The 19,174-nt window shown below is 41.4% G+C and overlaps 1 protein-coding gene across 1 annotated transcript in view; it reads left to right on the top strand.

The window, feature by feature from the left end:
• LOC120927021 (bile acid receptor-like) overlaps window positions 1-19,174 on the top strand; it is a 104,765-nt gene that overhangs the window by 52,400 nt on the left and 33,191 nt on the right. Inside the window, exons 2-3 of the mRNA XM_040337419.1 lie at window positions 6,983-7,112; window positions 15,752-16,114. Of these exons, the coding sequence (XP_040193353.1) occupies window positions 7,019-7,112; window positions 15,752-16,114 (457 nt within the window). The 5' untranslated portion in view covers window positions 6,983-7,018. The remainder of the gene's footprint in view (window positions 1-6,982; window positions 7,113-15,751; window positions 16,115-19,174) is intronic.

Below are 19,174 nucleotides of genomic sequence, written 5' to 3'. Positions count from 1 at the left end.
AGAAAACTGGAAAATAAGAGGAGGCTGGGCCCGCGAGGCTATGAACCTTCACTATATTGGCTTTTTGGCGGTGTGACTCAACGCTACATGTAATAATATCTCTATGTTTACTGTATCCATGTATGTGCATGTGTAACTTTGCTGATTATTTGTTCTTACTGTTTTATTTTTACTGTTTGAAGTCCTTGCGGACCAGTTCCTTTGATATAAATAAAAACAATTGAAAAAAAAAAGATCTTCCTGTAGGATAGTGAGCACCCCCTTGTGCTGGAGACAGTCATTTTCATCAGAGATATTTTTCACCATCCCTCTGATTCCTAGGCTGATCCTTTCTACTCTAAATAGAGGAAAGGATTGGAGTAATGCACATGCACTGCTGTTTGGGCAAGAATTATGGCAGGTTTGAGCATCTCAGAACACAATGGGCAGAACACAGATTGGCTATAAGCATAGGCGTGCTTCCTCTCTTCTCCCTGCAGTGGTGCCAGCTTCCCTCCTGGCAAATATTTCTTTAACCGGCTCCTTCCTTTTCTGAATGAACACACTGAGTAACCTGTACTGATCGCTCCTGTCTTCATTCTTAACTGAAGCATAGTAAACTATGTTTTCTGCAGACTGCAGAGAGAGGGACTGGGGAATCTCTGTCCTCAGTTTTTTCTTAAAAGTGAGACATCAGGGGTCTGTTTAGACCGTTAATATTTCACCAAAGCCCCATAACAGGCTCCTAAAAAATTGTAAAAAAATATTGCTAAAAATAATAAAAATAAAAAACTACTGACACCGTCCACTGCCCTACTGACACCAATCTTTGCTCTACTGACACCCCCCACTGCTCTACTGATTTACATGCATGTGTGTTTGTGCTCTGAGGTGCACACCCTAATGCAATAGGCTCTGCACACCAATGTCTACAAGAATAGTAAAATTACCACATCACATTTGTCTAGGGCAGTGTTTCTCAATTCCAGTCCTCAGGCCCCCCCAACAGGTCAGGTTTTCAGGATTTCCATTATTTTGCACAGGTGATTTGATCAGTTTCACTGCCTTAGTAATCACCACAGCCTTTTCATCTGAGGGAAATCCTGAAAACCTGACCTGTTGGGGGGGCCTGAGGACTGGAATTGAGAAACACTGGTCTAGGGCATAATTAAAATATATATATCAGTCATTAACAGTTTACTTTATTATATTAAATATTTTTTTTAAGGTATATGGTATAACATTAAACATTTTTTCTTACAGTTAAAATATATAGTCATATTCTTTAATCAAAGTCTACTGACTTCTCGCCTCTCCTTCCACCAACATGTTTCTTTTTAACACATTTGCATGCAGCTCACCTGATGAGCTTCCAAGTTTTGCCTCTACCTCTGAGCATCAGTGTGCTGCTATATATATATATATATATATATATATATATATATATATATATATATATAAAGGTTGATAAAAAGTCAAGTTTAGTAACTTATTTAAGAACACTTGCTGCGCTTAAATATACATATATACATTTAGGACATGTAAAAAATGTAAATTAACTGCATTAACTGTATATTAACTGCATTAATTTGTGTCTTTTATATCTGCCTGCAATTCAGCTTTAGCATTTGCTTTACTTTCCTTAGGTATGAAGCCAAGGAAAGGTTGCCTAATTTATAATGCTGCATTAAGTCAATACACATTTTTACATCACTACTAAGCACACTTTTTAAATTCTATATTATCATATTCAATACATTTTACTGCCACTAGTGTTTTTTCAGACTGATGCTCACAAAAGATGAAATAACATTTCCATTGGATCACGCTGATGGAGCAGAGACATCCCTGGGGAGAGGAAATGTGGGTCTTTGGAGTGCATACTATGCAAGTGCCCAACATGCTCCTTAGCAACCATTGACCTAATTGGTTTATATGTCACCGACAGCTAGCCTTCAAGGAGTCCAAGGTTGTAATGCTGCACAATAAAAACCTGTGGCTTCTTGTTACAAACAAATGCATGCTTGGTTCACCTACCAAAATGACAAATTTGGGGCAATTTTTGTGCATTTGCAACAGCACCCCAGAAGACCTCAAATGGCACCCCAGGGTTGAGAAAACATTCTTTGCAAATCTATTACCCATTTCTTTAATGAAGATTCACTTAACTTATCAACTTTTATGAATAATATTACATATGATCTTTGTATTTGTATACTGCATTTGACTTCTTTAACAGTAACAAAAGGTTAATGCAGGGAGAAAGGGGGTTTTACAAAAATCTGAAACATGACATTGTGTTTTCTTTTTAAACACATTACCACTTCCTCCATTCTTCTATTTCTCAAGCCAGAATTCCAAATCTTCTTGGCATGCATACAAAAATGTGTCTTTGGCTTAAGATCTGGAAGATCTTTACAGGCTCCTAATATAATTGCAAAACTGTATTTTTAATGAACATCAACAGCCCCCACAGAAGGCAGCAACAACAATCCGCAGTCATTAGCTTCTGAAGACTCCTAAATAGTCTTAAAGGATACAATTAAAACATTGGCTTGGAAATGACACCCCCTGTTTTCCTAGGCAAAAGTCAAATAGCAATGTAGACCTCAGATTGTAACCTCACTGGGTTCTTGGTGTAGCAACTTACCTAAAGCTGGACATGATTTACAGCTTCTGCTTGAGCTGATGTGTGTCACTATAAAATATTTGTGGTAATGCTGTAATAGAAATTATTGGAATAATGTATTCTTATAAAGGAAGACCACATTCTATAATAACCACCCAGTGAGGTCACACAAACAGGGTGCCCCTTTAAAAATAGAGCCTCAAGTTTCAAAGATACTTATATAAACGCCAAAAAGATAAGTTGAGAATCCAAACATTTTTAATGTCAGTGTTGTTCAGCAGAACAATGCAAAATAGCCAACACCTTTCAGGGGTTAAAAGGTATCCCCCTTCGTCAGGCTGATACACAAATGCTAGTAAAAACAAAAAAGTGACCGTAAAACTCATATGCAAGAGCCAAAATATTGTAAAAGATAATTATATATAAGGGCCCAGATTCAGGTAGAGCCGCGCAATATTTGCGTGGGCTATGCTAATTTGCCCTGCGTAAGGGCGCCTAATGTAAATGATCCCGCCGGGGGCGGGAATCATTTAAATTAGGCGCGCTCCCACGCCGAGCGAACAGCGCATGCTCCGTCGGGAAACTTTCCCGACGTGCATTGCGGCAAATGACGTCGCAAGGACGTCATTTGCTTCTAAGTGAACGTGAACGGCGTCCAGCGCCATTCACGAATCACTTACGTAAACGACGTGAAATTCAAATTTCACGAGCAGGAAGGGCGGCTATACTTTAGCATTGGCTGCCCCTACTATGAGAAGGGGCAGCCTTACGCTAAAGCCGCCGTACGGAAACTCCGTACCTGGCGTGCGCTGGGCCCGGGCAAGTTTTGTGAATCGGTGATAGTATGCTATTTGCATACTATACGCCGATCACAATGGCCACGCCCCCTAGCGGCCAACGCAAGAATGCAGCCTAAGATATGAAGGCATAAGGAGGCTTATGCCTGTCATATCCTAGGCTGCAGTCCGCGTAGCGATGTTCCTGAATCAGGGGCATTCGCTATGCGGGAGCAAAACAGCTATTGCGCCGCGCAACCTATGGTTGCGTGGGCGCAATAGCTTCTTGAATCTGGGCCACTGTGTATATATATATATATATATATATATATATATATATATATATATAGTGTATAAGCTGGTCAGGGCGGCACACACCCAGCAAAAAAACAGATCCTTCAGGGGCAAAGCAGACAACGGAGATAACCCAAACTCCAATGTATAGAAAAACAAAAAAGTCCAATCTGCAGCACCTTGTAGATTTATTAAGAGAGTTTAAATCTTATGACTAATCTTATGGGATTTTAACTCCTATAATAAGTCTACAAGGTGCTTCAGATTGGACATTTTTGTTTGTTTCTAGATACACACACATACAATACAGACCAAAAGTTTGGACACACCTTCTCATTCAAAGAGTTTTCTTTATTTTCATGACTATGAAAATTGTGAATTCACACTGAAGGCATCAAAACTATGAATTAACACATGTGGAAATTATACATAACAAAAAAGTGTGAAACAACTGAAAATATATTTCATATTCTAGGTTCTTCAAAGTAGCCACCTTTTGCTTTGATTACTGCTTTGCCCACTCTTGGCATTCTCTTGATGAGCTTCAAGAGGTAGTCACCTGGCGCAGCACCCCATCACTCTCCTTCTTGGTCAAATAGCCCTTACACAGCCTGGAGGTGTGTTTGGGGTCATTGTCCTGTTGAAAAATAAATGATGGTCCAACTAAACGCAAACCGGATGGAATAGCATGTCGCTGCAAGATGCTTTGGTAGCCATGCTGGTTCAGTATGCCTTCAATTTTGATTAAATCCCCAACAGTGTCACCAGCAAAGCACCCCCACACCATCACACCTCCTCCTCCATGCTTCACGGTGGGAACCAGGCATGTAGAGTTCATCCGTCCATTCCTTGTGTTCTTTAGCCCAAAACAAGTCTCTTCTGCTTGTTGTCTTTCTTTAGCAGTGGTTTCCTAGCAGATATTCTACCATGAAGGCCTGATTAACACAGTCTCCTCTTAACAGTTCTAGAGATGTGTCTGCTGCAAAAGGTGGCTACTTTGAAGAACCTAGAATATGAAATATATTTTCAGTTGTTACACACTTTTTTGTTATGTATAATTCCACATGTGTTAATTCATAGTTTTGATGCCTTCAGTGTGAATCTACAATTTTCATAGTCATGAAAATAAAGAAAACTCTTTGAATGAGAAGGTGTGTCCAAACTTTTGGTCTGTACTGTATACACACTCAAGTGTATGTCCTACTATCCTGTTAGGATAAGATAGATAAAACCTTATTACTTTTCAGTGCTTCCTTTCAGTCTGGAAGCAAGGACAGAGCTGATGCAGCTGTCCTGCCACTCTCTATAACAATAGATCACTGATGTGGTGACCTGTTGCTGGCTCAATGCAGCCAGCAATAAATCACTAAGAGATGATGTAAAAAAAAAAAAAGAAAGTATACACAATCTGGCTGACATTTATGTTTATTGGTATTTAGATGTGGGGGGGAAAGCCTTTGGCGCACTGTCCAGCCTCACTGCTGGCAGCCTGTAAAACACTATGAGAGGCTGAATGCTGCTGAGGTTGGATGGTGCACCAAGTGGTAATAACATGGTAGTGGGGTCTCATGCATCGGGGTTAAAGGGTCACTAAAGGAAAAAAAACGTTTTTGCTGAAATGACTGTTTACAGGGTATAGAGACATAAAAGTTAACTGATTCCTTTTAAAAATAGATAAAAATCAATCATATAATGTGCCTGCAGGTTAGTTTCACTTGTAAACTGGTTTCATGTTCCTGTGAACTAGAGAGACACACAGAACAAAAACAAACAAATCCAGGGCAGTGTTTTGTTTTTAAAATGAATCTAATTGGTTCTGTTAAGTTTTAGACACACAGTAATAACAGCTTAGACCATCGTGAAAAGCTCCCAGTACTATGGTTATAAGGAAACAGACAACCAGGAAGTATGGAGATCAGAGCAGTTTTACAGCAACATCAAAGCAAAAACGAGCAATGAGGACATGAAACCAGTACTGCAGTAAGGTAAAGGAAGCTATTTAGCTAAATAAAAATGTTCCTTTAGTGATCCTTTAAGTGCACAGTGTGCATAAGGCCTAAATGGGAGCAATGTTATTAGAATTTGTACTATTCACTACCTGTGAATATGTTACCAATCGTGCTAATACTGCAATACCTTGAGTTACGAGCATAATTCGTTCCAGAAGCATGCTTGTAATCCAATACACTCGTATATCAAAGCGAGTTTCCCCATAGGAATTAATGGAAACTCAGATAATCCGTTCCACAGCCACTGCTGGTCTATGCAGTACTGTACGTGGCCAGAGGTGCGGGGGTGCGGGTGTATGCAGTACCGCATGTTGCCAGAGGTGCGGGGGCATCGTAGACACTCTCTGAAAATACATTTAATGATTTATTAACTGCATTAATGTATGTCTTTTATATCTGCCTGCAATTCAGCTTTAACATTTGCTTTACTTTCCTTAGTGTACTTTCCTTAGTGTATGTAAAATGTATTGAATATGGAATTATAGAATTTAAAAAGTGTGCTTAGTAGTGATGTAAAAATGTGTATTGCCTTAACACAGCATTATAAATTAGGCAACCTTTCCTTGGCTTCATACTTAAGGAAAGCAAAGCAAATGTTAAAGCTGAATTGCAGGCAGATGCCACTAGTGGTTTTCCAGACTGATGCTCACAAAAGATGAAATAACATTTCCATTAAATCACGCTGAGTCATCCCTGGGGAGAGGAAATGTGGGTCTTTGGAGTGCGTACTATGCAAGTGCCCAACATGCTCCTTAGCAACCATTGACCTAATTGGTTTATATGTCACCGACAGCTAGCCTTCAAAGAGTCCAAGGATGAAATGCTGCACAATAAAAACCTGTGGCTTTATGTTACAAAAAATGCATGCTTGGTTCACCCACCAAAATGAAAAATTTGGGGCAATTTTTGGGCATTTGCAACAGCACCCCAGAACTCAGATGGCACCCCAGGGTTGAGACTTGCCAGCACAAGTCTGACCATTGGACAAAAGGTAAGCAGTGCTTAAAACAGCCAAAAAACTGACCACATTAGGCTGGATTTTCTCTCATGCCTAGCCTGGTCAATTTGAAATATATAAGCAGTTTGAATGGATACATTAGTTAAAAATTGGGGGGGCTTATAATACATAGTTTTGGTAAATGTAAAGTTGATTGCACCAAGATTGTTAAAGTTAGAAATGCACAACAAAATAATGAGAGTGATAAACATTTTAAATAGAAAAACACCATAATGATACGTTTGTGCATAATTCTGAATTTGATAGTTAAACTAGACTTTTGTCTTTTTATTTTCAGGATTTCTCCTCAGCGCAGCTTAACTAACACGAGTTAATGAGACAGTGGGAAGGATCGGACCAGACCATGGCAAACAGTTATGTAACAGTTTCTGATGCATACTGTCTTGCTGAGCCGCTGCCTTACTATGGTGAGTCAAAACCAGAGGCAATTGCCAGGCTGCCAAATATGATTCCAATTATTTTTGATTATTTATTATAATTTAATATTTTGACCAAATTAGCTCTTTTGTGCCTAAAACAAAGATTTACGTACACAATTTCAATGTGTGCTGACTGCTCCCCAATGCTCATTGGAAGTAGTGTTTTATGTTAAGCTTGTTGGCTCTGCTGTCTAAACAAGGTTTTTTTCTGGCTTGTTTTATATATATATATATATATATATATATATATATATATATATATATATATATATATATATATATATATATATATATATATATATATATATATATTTATATATTTATTTATATATTATATTGGAAAATGTATTGGGACGCCTGCCTTTACACGCACATTAACTTTAATGGCATCCCAGTCTTAGTTTGTAGGGTTCAATATTGATTTGGCCCACCCTTTGCAGCTATAAAGACCATTCTTCCAGAAGCGCATTTGTGAGGTCCAATCATTTGGTGGAGGGGGGATTATGGTGTGGGGTTGTTTTTCAGGGCTTGGGGTTGGCCACTTAGTTCCAGTGAAGAGAACTCTTAAGACATCAGCATACCAAGACATTTTGGACAATTTCATGCTCCTAACTTTGTGGGAAAAGTTTGGGGATGGCCCCTTCCTGTTCCAACATGACTGTGCATCAGTTCACAAAGCAAGGTCCATAAAGACATGGATAAGTGAGTTTGGGGTGGAGGAACTTGATGGGCCTGCACAGAGTCCTGACCTGTGAAATATATATATATATATATATATATATATATTCTCCAAACCCAACCAGTCGCCATTCTCGCCTAGGCCTAGGCCAGAATGACATATACCTCCTCCCACACTCGCCTTCAGGACTTCTCCAGAGACTCTCCCATACTCTGGAACTCCCTTCCCCCGGTATGTCCGATCAGCCCCTACCCTGTCCACATTTAGGAGATCCCTGAAAACTCATTTATTCAGGGAAGCCTATCCCACACCCACCTAACAACTGTCCCCGAGTCACCCCCATCAAATCATTCTCTGCAGCTATTACCTTCTGCACCACCACCCCCTCCCTTTAGAATGTATGCTCTACGAGCAGGGCCCTCCTGTACCTTCTGTATTGAACTATACTGTAATTGTGCTGTCCCCCTATACATTGTAAAGCGTTGCGTAAACTGTTGGCGCTATATAAATCGTGTATAATAATAATAATAATAATAGAAACAGATACATTGGTGGGTTTAATTCTGCTTTAAAGAACTGGTTGAGATAAACCATTAAACACAGACAGGGGTGCTTACTATGGGCAGATTTTATTCATTTTATAAAAAACTTTTATCCAAAAAGGAGAATGAATGAAGGAAAGCCTAAGTGTGTTTAATGTAACAAGCTTCATTTCAAACTGCTTACATTTTGGAGCATTTGCTTCTTGCTTTGGAATGTGAGTATTCATGCGTTATCCATGTCAAACTGAAAATGCATTTTTAAGACAGATTAAAAAAAAAACATGCTTCTGCGGTCTGGAAGAAATCATGTTCCATGTATAAAGTTCATGTTGAAGTAAAAAAGCATTACGGTTTCATGAGAAATATTTCCTTGAAATTATATGGCAACATGGCTGCCTGTGACTCAAAATAACAAAAAAGTTGCCATAATTAAAATTAATCACATACAGTAATATACAAATACATTTTGTATACCATATAGTAACATTTATTAGCTCAAACTTCAATATAGCTGTTTATATTTGATGAGCTCAAATACATTTTTAAACTGAAATAGATAAAATAGTTATGCATGTCATAATCTATTGCACACATAGCCAAAATCTGCTGAGATGCAGCCTGCACACATCTTGTTCAACTTTGTAGTTACAGTTTGGGATCTTTGGTAACAAATATATACACATATGGGACTGCACATTTGAGCTATGCAGTTAAGGAAACCTGTATTAACAGAAATATGGGGGTTACACTTACTGACCCAAAAAGTTAGGTGCCTGGCCACCTATGGATTTATTACTTTCTCACTGACTGACCCAGAGCATGATCAGTCAGAGTCGGGTTAGATCTCCTGACTTCCATCTTTGTTTTGGGCCAATAACTTAAACAATTGAAGCCACCGAAGCACCATCATTTTCAGATAGAAACCGCTACATGCTTTATTTACTAAATGTTTTCTTTATTCTGTTCACAATGGATATATTGTAAATGTTCAACAGGGCAGGTCTCTGCCCACAGAGGATAATAATTAAAGTGGTTTTTAAAGGTTCTTTTTTTTTTACCTGCATTCTCTACATAAAAGTATAACAACCTTTTATGTGCAGCTCCCCCCCAAATACTTACCTAGGCCTGGTCTTGATCCAGCACTGTGCCCTAGAGCAGCGGCCAGTGGCAGCCCATCCATTAGGAGCGCAGGGGCACTGCCCCCCTAATCCATGTGTCTGGCCCCTAATCTACATGTAGGGCGCTGGCCACATGGATTCCAATTTCTTTTTATTAGAAGCATGCGATTAGAGACGACGGCTTCAAAAAGGGTGGGCTCTGGGTGCAGTGCACTGTGCTCCGAGCCAGCCCAGTTGTGTGACATTTGCAAATATTCGCTAATGTCCTCCTGTTTCTCCTCCCGGCCAATCAGGAAAAAACAAAGCAGTAAAGTTAGCCCAATGTTTTTGTATAATGTAAAACATGATGTTACGCCGGGTAAATAGATAACTAACATCTCATGCTTTAAAATTGTGCTCGCTTGTGAAATGGCAACCAACTATGGTACTTAAAACTCTCCTTAGGCAATGTTTTAATTGGGGTTACAGGGGAGGTCATGCAATATAATTATTGCTCTGTCTCTCTAATGATCATGGCGATACCTCACATGTGTTGTTTGAACACTGTTTACAAAAAAGTGCACCACTGCGATTCTGCACACAAGCACGGAGGGATAGGGCGCATTACATATTGTTTTTCTTATTTATAATTTATTTTTATTTTTACACTGTCCCTTTAATATATTTATTTTTGATCACTTTTATTGCTGTCACAATGAAGGTAAACATCCCTGTGACAACAGGACAGGTACTCTTTAGGAAGAGAATCGGGGTCCATAAGACCTCAATTCCCCCCTCTGCACTTGAAAGCACTCAAAACACCAAGATCAGCATTTTTGAATACTTTCCAATTTTGAAAACTAGCGCCGTTGGTTCCCGAGTAAACCAGAAGTGAAAGCCAGAGTGAGTGGCGGAAGGCAGCAAGAGGGGGGCATCCCCTACCGCTGCTTGTAATCGACTGTCTGCTCTAAAAAACGGTACCGGTCATCACTCTGGTACAACCACATAAAGCCAAATGACGCACAGGTACGTGATTTGGTGATACTACAGTCTAATGTTTTTTAAATGATACTGCACAGAAAGCACCCTCTTATGCATCTGACAGAATAGGGTGATTTCTGTGCACACACAGGGGCAGATTCACGTAGATGGGTGTAAATTTGGGCGGGCGTAACGTATCTGTTTTACGTTACGCCACCGCAAGTTTTTCAGGCAAGTGCTTTATTCACAAAGCACTTGCCTGTAAAGTTGCGGCGGTGTAGCGTAAAACACCTGGCGGAATTCAAATTCAGCGGGTAGGGGGCGTGTTTCATTTAAATGAAGCGCATCCCCGCGCCGAACGAACTGCGCATGCGCCGTCCCTAAAATATCCCGGCGTGCATTGCTCTAAATGACGTCGCAAGGATTGTCATTGGTTATGACGTGGACGTAAATTACGTCCAGCACCATTCACGGACGACTTACGCAAACAGCGTAAATTTTTAAATTTTCGACGCGGGAACGATGGCCATACTTAACATTGACTGCGCCTCATAGACCCAGGGGCAACTTTACGCCGGGAAAAGCCTAACGTAAACGTTGTAACTTTACTGCGTCGGCCGCGCGTACGTTCGGGAATTCGCGTATCTAGCTAATTTGCATACTCGACTGAGAAATCGACGGAAGCGGTACCTAGCGGGCAAAAAAAAAAAATTGCAGTTAAGATCCGACAGCGTAATAGACTTACACCTGTCGGATCTAAGGGATATCTATGCATAACTGATTCTAAGAATCAGTCGCATAGATACAACGGCGCTAGGCAGAGATACAACGGCGTATCTGGAGATGCGCCGTCGTATCTCTTTTGAGAATCTGGGCCACAGTGCTGTTAAACCATTCAGTTTCTCCTGAAGTGAAGGGAATGGTGCTGGAGCTGGGGACATGGCTGGTGTTCGACAGGAGCCAGGCAATTGTTTAGGGACAGGGGGGCTAGGACGGATAGTAGTTTTACCTTAACCACTTCTCTACCCACGTATAGTCATATGACGTCCGCGGGAGGGATCTCCCATCCTGGGTGGGTGTCATATGACGTCCTAGGCTTCCCGGCCGCCTAGGGGATGCGCAGGCGGCATGTTGCCCGGGAGCCAAGCCGCCGTGATGTCTGCCGGGCACCCGCGATTACCATTAACAGAGCCAGGTACATGGATCGGTGTGTGTAAACACACAGATCCACGTCCTATCAGGTGAGAGGAGACTGATGGTGTGTTCCCACTACAGAGGAACACCGATCGGTCTCCTCCCCTTGTGAGTCCCCTTCTCCCACAGTTAGAATCACTCCCTAGGTAACACACTTAACCCCTTGATCGTCCCCTAGTGTTAACCCCTTCCCTGCCAGTCACATTTATACAGTAATCAGTGCATTTGTATAGCACTGATTGCTGTATAAATGTGAATGGTCCCAAAATAGTGTCAAAAGTGTCCGATCTGTCCGCCACAGTCACGATAAAAATCGCAGATGGCCGCCATTACTATTAAAATAAAAAATAAAATAAAATAATAAAAATGACATAAATCTTTACCCTATTTTGTAGACGATATAAATTTTGCGCAAGCAAACCAATCAATATACGCATATTGCGATTTTTTTTACCAAAAATATGTAGAAGAATACATATCGGCCTAAACTGAGGAAATTTATTTTTTTAAATTGGGATATTTATTATAGCAAAAAGTAAAAAATGGCGCTCTTTTTTTGTTTGAGTACAGTTTTGCATGACTGTGCAATTGTCATTCAAAGTGCGACATTGCTGAAAACTAAAAATTGGCCTGGGCAGGAAGGGGGTGAAAATGTCCTGTATTGAAGTGGTTAAAGGGGGTTCTAAAGGCAGAAGTTTTTTTTAATCCTAATGCATTCTATGCATTAGGATAATAAAACTTCTGTGTGCAGCAGCTCCCCCAGCCCCCCCAATACTTACATAAGCCCATCTCCATCCAGCAATGTTGCAGGAGAGACTCAGCTGTCTGGGACTCTCCCTCTTCATTGGCTGAGGAGGGAGGGATTGTCAACCAAAGTCAGTGAGCCAATGAGGAGAGAGGGGGCGGGGCTAAACCACGGCAGTGGTTCGGGAGGAGGGAGGGGCCAGGAGCATCAAAGAGGGACCTGAAAAGAGCAGGATCAGGGCCGTTCTGTGCAAAACCACTGCACAGAACAGGTAAGTATAAAATGTTTGTTATTTTTAAGCACAAAAAACAAGACTTTAGTATTACTTTAATACAGAAAATGGATTGGGGTACACGATCTTTAACCTTGATGGAGGACTTCATGGAAAGAAATACAAATCAGCTATCATGTATTTCATCAACCTATTTAGTTGTTTGACTAGAGTTCAGCCTTTTCTGGGGGTTTTTAATCAGATATTTCTCTTTTCATCAAACCAATGAAAAGAGAAAATTACATGGTTTTATTTGTGTATATTGACAAGAATAGATCGTTGTGTTAGTTTGGAGGATCTTTAGGAATGTTTAACCACTTGCCGCCCGCCTTATGCAAAAAGACATCGGCAAAGTGGTTTCAATATCCTGAGTAGACGTCATATGACGTCCTCAGGATATTGAGCCGCTGCGTGCCCCCGGAGGCACGCATTGCAGCGATCGTTGTTGCAGGGTGTCAGTCTGGCAACCCGGAACACCGATCTAGGTAAAGACACTTTACCACATGATCAGCCGTGTCCAATCACGGCTGATCACGATGTAAACAGAAAAAGCCGGTAATCGGCTTTTCCTCACTTGCGTCTGTCAGACGCGAGTAGAGGAGAGACGATCGGCTGCTCCTCTGACAGGGGGGGATCAATTATCAGCACAGCCCCCCCGAGGATGCCCACACTGAACCACCAGGGATGCCACTAGACCACCAGGGATGCCCACCACAGGTATGCCACCCTGGACCACCAGGGATGACAATCACAAATAATGGATGCCAATCAGTGCCCACAATAGATGCCAATCAGTGCCCACAATGGGCATCACTGATTGGTAGGCATTATTGTTTGGCACTGATTGGCATCCATTAGTACAACACATACATTAGTAGGTTAGTGCCACCTATCAATGCCCATCTATGCCCATCCGTGCCACCTATCAGTGCCCATCCATGCTGCCTATCAGTGCCCATCCATGCCGCCTATCTGTGCCCATCTGTGTCGCCTATCCGTGCCCATCCATGCCGCCTATCCGTGCCCATCCGTGTCGCCTATCAGTGCCCATCCGTGCCGCCTATCAGTGCCGCATATTAGTGTCCATTATCAGTGCCCATCAATTCCACCACATCAGTGCCACCTCATCGGTGCCCATCAGTGCTGCCTTATCAGTGCCCTTCAGTGCAGTACCATCAGTGCCCATCCGTGAAGGAAAAAACTTACTTATTTACAATGTTTTATAACTAAAACAAAAAAATATTTTTTTTTTCAAAATTTACTGTCATTTTTTTTTTTTTGCAGAAAATAAAAATCTCAGAGGTGATCAAATACCACCAAAAGAAAGCTCCATTTGTGGGAACAAAATTATAAAAATTTAGTTTGGGTACAGTGTAGCATGACCGCGCAATTGTCATTCAAAGTGCAACAGCGCTGAAAGCTAAAAATTGGTCTGGGCGGGAAGGTGTATAAGTGCCCTGTATGGAAGTGGTTAAAGACTAGAGCAGCCTTTTTCAACCAGGGTAAAACAACAATATTATTTGTCGCGCCAAGGCACTCCCAAATGTAGGCGGTGATATTGCTAAGGGTGAGTCAATCCTTGGACCATATAAAGGATGTATTAAAATCATTCAAACCATGGCAAAGGATTCAAAATTCAAAATTAAAATGAGTCCAGTTAAAGAGTCCATGTGTCCTGGGTAAAAACCCAGGACACCAAGGTGCCTTCAGGTTTCTTTGGGGGTGCCTTGGCAAAATGCCTAACAATTGTCCAAAAACTGTATAAAAGCCAATGGGTAAATCATGCCTGCCTTTTAGTTATGCAAAGCCACAGGTTTCCATTGTGCATCATTACAACCTTCTAACCACCAGTGTCCTAAAAACCAATGACATCACCTGTTGATAAAAAGGACTTTGAGTACCTGTATAGCATTCTTTTTTTCCCTCCACGCCCCTCTCCGTAAGCACTAGGGTCACATTAGCTGAGTGAGGGAAAGAAATTGAGGAAGAAGAGAAACATTAGAATACTAGTCAGTATCAGTGTGCAAAGGTGTGTTTGTTTTGTAAGAATAAATCACCTCTTATGTTGAGTGTCCTACATGTGTATTTGTTGCTGTGTTATGTAAAACTAGTAGTTTAGTTTTTTTTATGTTTTAGAATGAGGTTCTTTGAGATTGTGCAGAATTTTGAAAGGGTGCCATGGCTGAAAAAAGGTTGAGAAACATTGGTCTAGACCAGTTTTTCTCAACTCCAGTCCTCAAGGCGCCCCAACAGGTCATGTTTTTAGGATTTCCCTCAGATGAGACGGCTGTGGTAATTACTAAAGCCTTGTACACACGACCAGTTTTCTCGGCAAAAACCAGCAAGAAAACTGCTTCTTGCCAAGATAACCGTTCGTGTGTAGGAGGCATTCAGGTTTTTCGCCAGGAAATCTGTCCAAAATCTCGACGAGAAAAAAAGAGAACCGGTTCTCTTTTTTCTCGTTGAGATTCTTGATGGCCTGTTTCCCGACGAGAAACCCGAGAGTGTGTATACTTACCTGTCGTGCATGCTCAAAATGACTTTGACGCATGCGCGGTAGCTTCCACGGCATAGGTAGGGTGAAGCAAGATGGCAGCGACGGCATCGAATGTGACGAGCGCATGCTTGTCGTACGTGATGATGTCACTGTGTTCTTTCCTTTCAAGAGAACCGCGGTTCTTTTGAAAGTTCAGTGTGTACACTCGGGCGGCAAGAGATTCTTGCCAAGAATCTCGTCAGGGAAAACAATGTTTTTTTCCTGACAAGATTCTTGCCCGTGTGTACAGGGCCTAAGGCAGTTAAACTGATCAAATCACCTGTGCAAAATAATGGAAATCCTGAAAACATGGCCTGTTGGGGTGCCTTGAGGACTGGAGTTGAGAAAATGGTCAAGACCATCATAGCTTTTATTCTCACTAATTTTACTTATAGTGCTAATAAACCATCATGGATAGATGAACCAATACTGGCTAAAAGTGAAAGCTTGAAGACAAACATCCATTTCCCTTGAAGTGAATGACAGAAAGTTGTACATTGGAATTTCATTTAAGCTATGCTGAGGCTGATCAGCAACAAAAGTATTGCATTGTCAAGCTTCTCTATGTTTATTTTTTTACAGATGTTCTGCCAGAGCACATTAATTATCAACTCCCGGATTCAGACTACCAGGCGACTCCATATTGTCAGTATACAAACATGCCTTATTCACCTGTGTTGCAATCCCCATCTTCCCAGTGCCATTACAGTACATACAGCCTGGAAAATACATATGGGGAAGGCCAGTATGTCCTGAGCACCTGTGATTATAGTAAACCTCCATCCAACATGACTCATAGCGTAGAAGATATGTACTCTACAATGAAGAGGCCCAGGATTAGCCATTCTACTATCCGGATGAAAGGGCATGAAGAACTTTGCGTGGTATGTGGAGATAAGGCATCGGGTTATCACTACAACGCACTTACCTGTGAAGGATGTAAAGGTAAGCAAATGGTTGATTTTTAGGAAGTAAAAATGTAATAAATTAATTGGGAATAAAAATGACATACAGGTGATACTCGAAAAAATTTGAATATCGTGCAAAAAGTGAAACTAATATATGAGATAGACTCATTACATGCAAATACATTTGGGGTTTCTTCTTTTTAATAAACAAGATTACGCTATGAGCGCTCTTCTCTGTTTGTTTATTTTATCTGAGGCCCATCACTAGCATTCATCCCCTTGACTGATGCAGCCTGCATTGTTTCATCCTTGACGAATACTGCTTTGCTGAAAGGCCTTTTATTTATTTGTTTTAGTGAGTTTGAACCCCTATGGGGAGTGTGTTCACTTGTGGTGGATCTAAGGATTTCGGTGGGAGGTGCACACTGCTATTACTTCAGGATCTCCATTTGGACACTATCTGAAACACTCTGCGTGGTTTTTCTGTCAAAAACTTTTATGGTGGTGTTGGTCACCTAATACTGTCACTCAACATTAACGCTGTTTATAATCTCTGACTGAGACAGATGTATCTGATTTTTTGTCATTTCGACTATTGTTCCATATTTTGTTTGTTTTAAACAGCTGCTGTATCATTATCCTTCTTTGTGGCTGTTAGAGCTATAAAGAACTGTGTTGTTTTTATCTACTTTCTTTTTGGAAGACCGCAGGGTCCCCATTTTTTGGTGCTGCAATTTAACCATTTACGTCCCTTTTTGGCGCTGAGTGGTGTACTGGAGGCCTATGGTTACACTTTTCTCTGCATCATTACATGCAAAGCAAGATATTTCAAGCCGTGATTTGTCATAATTGTACTGATTATGGCTTACAGCTCATGAAAACCCCAAATCCACAATCTCAAAAAATTTGAATATTGTGAAAAGGTGCAATATTCTAGGCTCAACGTGTCCCACTCTAATCAGCTAATTAAGCCATAACACCTGCAAAGGGTTCCTGAGCCTTTAAATTGTCTCTAAGTCTGGTTCAGTAGGAATCACAATCATGGGAAAGACTGCTGAGCTGGTAGTTGTGCAGAAAACCATCATTGACACCCTGCATAAGAAGTTGGATGTTCCCAAAGTGCTGTATCAAAAGCACATTAATAGAAAGTTATGTGGAAGAAAAAGGTGCACAAGCAGCAGGAATGACCGCAGCCTGGAGACGATTGTCAGGAAAAGACCATTCAAAAGTGTTTGGGCCTTTCACAAGGAGTGGACTGAGGCTGGAATCAGTGCATCAAGGGCCACCACCCACAGACGGATCCTGGACATGGGCTTCAAATGTCGTATTCCTCTTGTCAAGCCACTCCTGAACAACAAACAACGTCAGAAGCGTCTTACCTGGGCTAAAGAAAAACAGACCTGGTCTGGTGCCCAGTGGTCCAAAGTCCTCTTTTCTGATAAGAGCAAATTTTGCATCTCATTTGGAAACCAAGGACCCAGATTATGGAGGAAGAATGGAGAGGCACACACTGCAAGATGCTTGAAGTCCAGTGTGAAGTTTCCACAGTCTGTGTTCATTTGGGGATCCATGTCATCTACTGGTGTTGGTCCACTGTGCTTCATTAGGTCCGGGGTCAACGCAGTCGTCTACCAGGAGGTTTTGGAGCACTTCATGCTTCCTTCCGCAGACGAGCTCTATGGGGATACTGACTTCATTTTCCAGCAGGACTTGGCACCTGCCCACACTGCCAAAAGCACCAAAACGTGGTCCAATGACCATGGGGTTACTGTGCTTGATTGGCCAGCAAACTCGCCTGAAATGAACCCCATAGAGAATCTATGGGGCATTGCCTAGAGAAAGATGAGAGACATGAGACCGAACAATGCAGAAGAGCTGAAGGCCGCTATTGAAGCATCCTGGTCTTTCATAACACCTCAGCAGTGCCACAGGCTGATAGATTCCATGCCATGTCGCATTGAGATAGTAATTGCTGCAAAAGGGGCCCAAACCAAGCACTGAGTACATATGCATGCTTATACTTTTCAGAGGTCTGATATTGTTCTATGTACAATCCTTGTTTTATTGATTGCATGTAATATTCAAATTTTCTGAGATTGTGGATTTGGGGTTTTCATGAGCTGTAAGCCATAATCATCACAATTATGACAAATAACGGCTTGAACTATCTTGCTTTGCATGTAATGAGTCTATCTCATATATTAGTTTCACCTTTTAAGTTGCATTAGTGAAATAAATGAACTTTTGCACGATATTCTATTTTTTCGAGTATCACCTGTATATGATGTAGTCTATCACCAGCAATAACACAACATTTTTTTTAAGAGTTCAACCAATATCAGAGTTTTATTACCCATTGAGCCTGGCAGTAGTTCTGTTATTTTATCTCTTCCTGTAACAGGCCAAACCATATTACACTGTTGATGTTATTACAAAGATATGTAAAGGTTTGATTGCTTTGCCCTTGGATGGCAATCAGTCATCCTTAAAGCGGTGGTTCCCCCTTAAAAACAACTTTTTTTTATTCCACTGGCCCCCCACATTACAATCGAATTAAGGCTCTTATTTTTTTTTTGCTGCTGTACATACCTTGATACAGCATCTTCACCCGTGCATCCGGGTTGCGAGTCCCGCGGGAGTGGGCGTTCCTCACACGCTGGTGATTGACGTTTTGCCCAAAAACGAGCTCCCCCTGTCGCGTAAGCCACGTCACGGTTGGCGAAAGGAGCCGAACGGCGAGTCGGCGCTATACTGCGCATGCGCATCGCCGTTTGGCTCCTTTCGCCAATCGTGACGCGGCTTACGCGACGGGGGGAGAGCTCGTTTTTGGGCAAAACGTCAATCACCAGCGAGGAACGCCCACTCCCGCGGGACTCGCAACCCGGATGCACGGGTGAAGATGCTGTATCAAGGTATGTACAGCAGCAAAAAAAAAATAAGAGCCTTAATTCGATTGTAATGTGGGGGGCCAGTGGAATAAAAAAAAGTTGTTTTTAAGGGGGAACCACCGCTTTAAGTAACATAGTGCCGCATCCTGAAAATATATTGAGGGGGAAGAGGAGCGAAAAAATTGATTTGTAGGCACTTTTTATATAAA

Source organism: Rana temporaria, chromosome 2 (genome assembly GCF_905171775.1).
Source record: "Rana temporaria chromosome 2, aRanTem1.1, whole genome shotgun sequence".
NCBI lineage: Eukaryota > Metazoa > Chordata > Amphibia > Anura > Ranidae > Rana > Rana temporaria.
Note: the sequence above shows the minus strand (reverse complement) of the source record. Positions and strands in the feature narration are given on the sequence as shown.